Source organism: Hyaena hyaena, unplaced genomic scaffold (assembly GCF_003009895.1).
Source record: "Hyaena hyaena isolate Hyena2069 unplaced genomic scaffold, ASM300989v1 scaffold_1838, whole genome shotgun sequence".
Taxonomy (NCBI): Eukaryota; Metazoa; Chordata; class Mammalia; order Carnivora; family Hyaenidae; genus Hyaena; species Hyaena hyaena.
Window position 1 is genome coordinate 76,695 of NW_024082473.1, and position 8,443 is coordinate 85,137.

Genomic DNA, 8,443 nt, shown 5'->3' on the forward strand with positions numbered 1-8,443 from the left:
GAAATTAAGTCTAACAGGTATCAAAAAAGGCTGTAGGAGAAGTGAGCACTTAAGTAGGACACTGAATGATTTTGACAAGATAGGAAGGGTCTTACAGAGAAAACAAAGTAGGTAAAAGTGTAGGTGTGAAAGTATATAACAGGTATAAGAGTGGGTGTATATGTCAGTGTAGTAATGTTATGTATTGAATGTCTGTGTCCCCTCAAAATGTATTATGTTGAAACCCTACCACTCAGTGTGATGGTATAGAGATGGGAACCTTTGGGAAGTAATAAGGATTAGATGAGGCCATGAGGATGGAGGCCTTATGAATGCGATATGCCCTCATAAGAGTCTTGAGAAAGCTTGTTCATTCCCTCTGCTCTCTGCCTTGTGAGGATACAAATAGAAGTCACCAATCTACAACTTGAGAGGAGGGTTCTCACCAAAACCTGACCATACTGGAATGGTGATCTTGGACTTCCAGCCTCCAGAACTGTGAGAAATAAATTTCTGTTGTTTATAAGCTACTCAGTCTATGCTGTTTTTAAAACAGCAGCCCCAGGTAAGACAAGTTAGGAATACAGGTAGCTTTTAAGAAGGAAGATCATCAAAAATGAGATCAGAGAGGCTTGGGACAGATCTAAAACAGCTTTATAAGCAACTATGGAATTTATTTGGGAGACCACCAAGCTTTTGAGTACTATAGAAAAATGATTTAGTACACTCTTTTTTTTTTAGAACCATTTTAGGTTCACAGCAAAACTGAGCTAAAGGTACAGAAATTTCCACTATACTCCCTTCCTCCTACATGCATAGCCTCCTCCATTATCAACATCCTCCACCAGAAGGATACATTTGTTACAACAGATAAACCTATACTCTACTCCTACATTATAATGATCCCAAATCCATAGTTTACATTACAGTTCACTCTTGGTGGTGACATGTCTCATGTATCATCTGCCACTATAGTATCAGAGTAGTATCACTGCCCTAACACAATTAGCCCTATTACTTTAAATTTTAAAATAAAAGCCAGAATAAATGAAGCTCCATAAAGCTTTTCAATACCAGGAAGATAGTTTTCATGTTAAAGAAAAGCACATAGGGGTCTTCTTGCTTCTTTTGTGCATATTTCAAATTTTTAATCAAAAATTTGATTAAAAAGAGGAAAAGCATGTCTCTACTAGGTCAACTACACAAAGATTTCATAGAAATCCTTGCACATTCAGCCTTTAGTTTTCTCTTTAACCACACTGCCCTTTAGAATACAAAGCATTCTCCATCCCGCAGATATGGAGGACACTGGGAAACTTCTGACGAAGATGAGAAAATTTGTTACAAGAGACAACTCTGGAGCACCTCGGGGGCTCAGCTGGTTGAGCATTTGACTGTTGACGTTGGCTCAGGTCATGATCTCACGGCTGTGAGACTGAGCCCCACATCAGGTTCTACACTGACAGTGCAGAGCCTGCCAATCTCCCTCACTCTCTGCCTCTTCCCTGCTTTCTCGCTCTCCCCCCCTTTCTCTATCCCTCCCCCACTCCCAGGTGTGCACGCACTCTCAGTAAATAAATAAACTTTAAAAAAAAGAGACAGTTCATAAAATGATAAGTTATAACCAAGATTCTTCTAATTCTGAATCCCTCAAGACCAGGGAAAGCCTGATGAAATGAAAATGTTAACACTTTTAGGCAAGCAAAATAAACTCGCAAAAGGGAATTTGCATTCCTCTTAGAGAATCTACTACTGTATGCATCAAATCACCACATTGTGTATCTTAAATATATTCAATTTTCATTTGTCAATTACACTTCCATAACGCTGGGTGGGGGGTGGAGGAAAAGAAACTCAGCTTGGATTAATCCTCTTCCAAATCAGATACATGTTACCTCTACCATCAACCTCCTCTATGTCCTCCTGTCAATCCCTTATTACCAACTGTTCACAATTTTCCTGTTCCTAGGATTTAAGTAAACCTTCTCTCAGTCCACAAAATTCAGAGTTAAGTAAACATTCTCGTTCCATTTCAACACGTGAAAATTGATGCTTAAAGTCAGGTGACATGGAAGGCCACATGGTTAGTGGCAGGGATGAAGAGAACACAGGCTGTCTGACAATTACTCTTACTCCAGTACTCATTATGCTGCATCAGGATGACTATTTCAGGCAGCATTATAAAGAAATGCCATTGTAATTAAGGTGGCTGAATTCTTTGCACGATAAAATCATCAGCAATCGAGCCTGACATTATTAGTTGTTTTTAAAATCCCAGCCTTGTCCTGCTGATCACAGGGATGACCTAGTTTAAACATATGGATATTTGTTTCATTTTATTTAGCTTCACTGGTAGTATTCATGCATGTGTTTAATTCTATTTTTGATCCAAACTGCCAGAATATATCTTTTTGTAGTAGGTTCTCTACGAGAAAAATGATTTAGAACTGTGTTTTAGAAAACAAACTCTGGCAGCTATATGGAAAAAGACTGGAAAGAAAAGAAATTAGAGGCATCCAAATCAGTTAGAAGGCTACTCCATTCGTGTATGGCAGAGGCAAGCCCTTTAAGTCAGGCAAAACCTCTAAAAAAAGAAACAAGAAGGAGTGGATATGAGAAAAGGAAGTCAACAGGATTTATTAGATGTAAAGACATGAACAAGGAAAGAGTGATGACAGTAAAGAAGATGGGCAACACTAGAAGAAAAACAAGGAAGATAATGAATTTTCTTCAAACATGCTGAGCTGGAAGTAGAGAGAAAGGGTAGCAAAGACCTGCCATTTCTCTTCCTTAATTTAGTTATATACTGTTTGAATTTTTAATATATTTAATTTGATAAAAGAGAAATTAAAAGAAAAAAGAAGTCAGGGTTCAGAGCAGGAGAAGGAAAGGGAGTTATCCTAAACTAGATGTTAATACAGAATATAGCATCATAACTTTGAAATATTTTGATTCTTCAAATATAACATTCCCAATTTAAAACCCAGGAAAAAAATAAATTTTGGTATACTCATACATTAGAATACTGTTCAGAAATTTAACAAAAAGAGAATGAACTACATGTAGGCAACAACATGGAAAAATTTTAAAATAATTATCATGATTTAAAGAAGTCGGACAAAGAGAGTCTATATTGTTTGATTTCATTTTTATAAAACTCTAGAAAATACAAACTGATCTATACTGACAGAAAGCAGGTAAGTGGTTTGCGAGACATGAAGAGTATATGAGCAGTCTGGAGATGCATGGGGAAACTTTTGGATGACATAGTTATGTTCATTATCTTGACAAATGTATACATATAAAAGTTACCAAACTGTACACTTTATTTTTATTTTTATTCTAGAGAGAGAGTGAGAGAGCGCTCAACTGGGATAGAGGGATAGAGGGAGAGACAGAGTATCTTAAGCAGGCTCCATGCTCAGCACAGAGCCTGAACTGGTGCTCAATCACATGACCCTAGGATCATGACCTGAGCAGAAATCAAGAGTTTGACTCTGAACCAACTGAGCCACCCAGGCACCCTTGTACACTTTAAATACATGCAGTTTGTTGTATGTTTAGAAAATATCTCAGAAAAAAACCTGTAAAGGACATATTTCCCTTCTTCTCCAGTTATTCTTATTTTCAGTGGAAGTTCCTAGGCTTTTTATAGCTAAATTCTCTTTTTAAATTATCCCTTTTTCTATAAGTAAAGCTTTTAAAAATAACTAGTAACAACAAAAAATTCACTTTGAAAAAACAAAAATCTAAGTTACAAAATTGAGAACTCTGACCAATCTGAACAAATGTTGCTTCAAAAAGCTGGATAACTGGAAAACCACAGCAAAAAATGCCAACCACAAACCCAAACTCTAACCTTAATCATGACCTTAAATTTAACTCTACCACTAACCAGTATCCCCTAAATTCTAACCACTAACTCTAACCACAAACTTAACCTCTGGAGACATCTCTGACCTGCAGGATATGAAGCACCCTAACCCTAGCTCTAAACCTAACTCTAACCCAAACCCAAACACTAACCCTAACCCTAACCTTAAACCCATTCCTCTGAAGAGATCTCTGACATTCAGGATAACAGGCACATACCCTCACTCTGGCCTTAACCCTAACTCTATTCTAGCCCTAAACTGAACCCTAATCCTAGATCTGAGGGGAAAAAAAGAGTTGGTATATATTTACATACATACATACACACAATGGAATATTATTACTCAGCCATAAAAAAGAATGAAATCTTATCTTTTGCAATGACATGGATGGAACTAGAGAGTATTATTCTAAGTGAAGTAAGTCAGAGAAAGACAAATACCATAACATTTCACTCATATGTGGAATTTAAGAAACAAAACAAATAAGGAAATGGAAAAGAAGGAAGGAAACAGAATTTGTAGTATTTCTGAAAATGAGTGTGTAGAGATCAAAACAGTTAAAAGAAAAGAAAACCCCAGCAAAGGAACTTGGCATTACTGAAAGTAAATGTATGATTTCCATTATTTCAATACCGAAAGTAGTCACTGATTTCCTCAACCCAACTCATCCACCAGTATTATCTCTAAAGTATCCCCAGGGACTCGCCAATGTGTATTCTAATCTAAAATTGTCCTCTTATGTCTTCAACAAACCTACTAAAAGTACTTCACTAGTAGGTACCCTAAAGTAATTTTATCCCCCAAATGATCAACTTACTCTGTACAATCACATGCAGCTCAAACTGTTTTTTGGTTAGAAAGCAAGTATGAAATAATAATTACCAGAAAGACTATATAGGTAATTAACTATTTCAACACTGACAGTTCAGAATAAACAACTATCATAAGCTTTCTTTTTAAAATTTTTTTAATGTTTATTATTTATTTTGGGAGAGAGAGAGACAGAGAGAGACAGAGTACAAGCAGTGGAGGGGCAGATAGAGAGAGACACACACAGAATCCAAAGCAGGCTCTAGGCTCTGAGCTGTCAGCTCAAAGCCCGAAGGAGGGCTCGAACTCAGGAACTGTGAGATCATTTACCTGAGCGGAAGTAGGACGCTTTAACCGACTGAGCCACCCGGGCGCCCCTAGCATAACTTCTTTAATGACCTCCATGTAGGCAATGAAAAACAATGGGCAATTCATATCTCTTAGCTTCAATGAGAAAGATTAAGTTCACATCCCTCTGCCTTGATCAAGAAGAGATCTTGTCCTTGGGGTGCCTGGGTGGCTCAGTCGGTTAAAGCCTCGGACTTCAGCTCAGCTCATGACCTGGAGATTCCGGAGTTCGAGCCCTGTATAGTGCTGACAGTTCAGAGACTGGAGCCTGCTTCAGATTCCATGTCTCCCTCTCTCTCTCTCTGCCCCTCCCCCTGCTCCTGCTCTGTCTCTCTCTCAAAAATAAATAAACATTAAAAAAAAGAAAAAAAAGAAAAAAAAAAAGAAGTGATCTTGTCCAAATTGGGAAGATCACCTCTGTATTGCTGACTGCAGGTTAGATAGGTAAATAGGAGCAGAACAGAAGCCTACATGGTCAGATCAGCAAATCAATTCTCAAGTCCTACACATCAAGAAGGGACAGACATAAAATTTGAATCTTGATAAGACTTAAAATGTAGACCAACAAACATTTTACAATAGGGATTTACTGTACTTTTACTATTAGGAAGATAAAGACACTGGAACATCTGGACTGATGAGTAAATGACTACTGTAGAAAGCTTAATGATCATTTAAATATATATGAAATATATACATATGAAATACATACTTACATGTATTTTGATTTACAAAATGCTATGAAATAACAAGCACTCCTAACACAAGGCCCTCAAATTAGTCATTTCCTGGAACTTAAGTGAGAGCTAGTTCATTTGCCTTCATTCCATTAAAATCAAGGTACTACATTCGAAATGAAGACTCCTAAATCTCTACACTGGTAACACTCAGCAGTGAGACCATGGGCAAATCATAGATTCTCTCTGGGCTGAAAGTGTGTGATTCTAAGATGTAGAGAAACCAAGAGCTTGAGTCACAAGATCTATGACTCTCACAGCAAGACCAAATAAGGTTTCCCATAATCCATACTTCATTCCAGTGCCTCTCTCGAAAGCCATAATTTTGTAAATATTTTTTAAATGGCCGCAGATGTTGATTACACAAAATACTTGATACTGTAAAATCTGTTCAAGTCTTCAAGAATATAATCTGTCTTTATCAAGCCTCCAGTGTATATTAAGCAGCCATTAGTGACTGCTCTTCCCCTATGCTTTAAGAATAATGGTAAAAAAATGTTTACATACCCATAGGTGAAAATAATTGTCAAGTAACTTTTACTCTTATACGCACATTAAATACTTGTAACCGTTATTCCTAAATACACTTAAAATGTCATCCTAAAACTGAATGTGCATGGTAGTCTATTATGGGATTGGTTAATGTTTTGGCACCTAAACCTTTTCACTGTTAGTCACTCATTTTAAAGCTACCACTAATTGATTTTTCCAAAAAGGTCTTAATCCACAGCAGTAAGGGATAGATTCCTTCAAAATTGAAGAGGCACTGGGTCTTATGAATCAAAATAATTTTTCCTTATTATTAAAGATTAAAAAGTGGAAAAGAATATTTAGGTATTTTGTATTTTAAAAATTACGTTATGACATTAAATAGAAAGCAAGAAAATCATGAGAATGTGTAGGAAAATATAGCAGAAATATTTCTCAGCATTTCCCAAAATGTTGAGAGGTTAGTCCTTGATGGTGAAGATTATCGGTGGGATTTTCTTTCTTTTATATATATCAATTTTTATAACGGGGAAAAAATCTAAATAATTTAAATAATTGACTCATAAAACGCGTAGGGTATCCCTCCACTAAAGTCACAAAGATCATAACACCAGAGAAGACACTGAAATAGGAACAAAGAGTTTTGTGAATATTCTAACAGATATACCCTTAAATATTAGAACCCTCCACAAAGAGAAGAACCTCCTTATCTGATAATAATAAAAAGAATAGCAAAGAACCGCATGTCATTTCGCCTCACAATACCTCACAATTGGAACGTGGCTCAAATAAATCCCACTAATTATAGAGCCTCAAACACTCATTCCCAACTACTCCAGCACTCTGGCAGCCTCCCCCTCCCCACCGCCCCGTCAAGTGTACGCTATTTGGATTGAAAGTATGGACTTAATTGTCCCTCTTCAAGAATCTTACTCATAATCACTACTCGTTGAGGAATATGAACCCGAGTCGCTGACCCGATCTTCATAATCGCAATTCTCATCTTCTTGTGACGAGGGATCTCCAGGGACCTCATCTGGGCTCTGACGCGAGCCACACGAAACCGGAGACGCCATCATCACGGATGCAGTAGCTACCAGTAATGTAATTCAAATCTCGCAGCTACCGCTCGCCATGGCCGCCATGTTGTCTCCGCTTGGAAAGGCGCAGAGCTCACGTGACCGCCAATCCTTGGCTGCAATTGGTGGCAGCTTGAGTTGCCAGGGAGACAAGGAAGCTTTCCCGAGAGAGAGAACTGAAAGACGCCAACGAGGTGAAATTTCTAGGAGGGCGTCTCACTTGGAGGAATATAAGTAGCTAAAACTTCACCACTTAGGCTCTCCCAAACGCACTCCTTGGAGCAGTATAATTTATTAACAGCAGAGACCCATTTTTTTCCTTCCCCTTTTCTTCTAGTTTGCCCTTTGCCCTGTGTTTCTAAACCGAACAGCTGCCCAAAGCCTTAGAGGCTTTCCACTTGGGGTTCCCATGCGGTAAAGGAAACTCCTACGTACCTTTCCTCAGGGCCTCTGCATCTGTGCTGGGAAGAGAGCTTTTAAGCAAATCCACTAGGTGTTAATGTAAATAGGCTCCATTGTTTCTTTGGTTTTCTTATTGTTTCACAATTGCAAACATTTTTATAGTTTTCCAAGCAGATACTGTAAATTGCTTAAAATAGGAGGCAATGTGAAATCAACTGCGCGTTCATTTAGTAATTGTATAATTTGATTAAGTGTTATCACTGAAGTTGGAAGTGTATACTGGTAAATTTTATCGGTATTTTACGAATACCTACAAGTATTTTTTTTCTAAGTACAAAATAATAGCCTTTATTGAGAATCAGCCATTTCTCAAATTACTTGTTCTATTGAGATACTATGCTGGGTATTCACATACTATGAAGTAAATATCCGTATACTAAAATAAGAAAACTGAAGGTTGGGTTATTCATCTTAATGATCACATGGGTAGAAGGCAGCAAAGCCACATAAGAATTGAACCTAGGTTATGAACTACTAGATTATATTTCCTCCTCAGGATCTAGTAATTCAACTATTACAGATCTAAGAAAATAAAGGATGCAAAAAATTTTATGAAGTTTGTGAAAGTGGAAAGCTGAAAGCAATCTAAATATTCAACAATAGGGGAAAAGTTAAATAATATACTTTTCTACATGAAATATAAATATTATGATAGAAGTATTTT

General features: G+C 37.2%; 1 protein-coding gene across 1 annotated transcript in view; it reads right to left on the minus strand.

The window, feature by feature from the left end:
* Positions 1 to 7,365, minus strand: part of INTU (inturned planar cell polarity protein) — a gene marked incomplete at its 3' end in the record, with an annotated part of 82,348 nt that extends 74,983 nt beyond the window's left edge. Inside the window, exon 1 of the mRNA XM_039224990.1 lies at positions 7,172 to 7,365. Within this exon, the coding sequence (XP_039080921.1) occupies positions 7,172 to 7,317 (146 nt within the window). The remainder of the gene's footprint in view (positions 1 to 7,171) is intronic.
* Between the last annotated feature and the right edge of the window lie 1,078 nt (positions 7,366 to 8,443).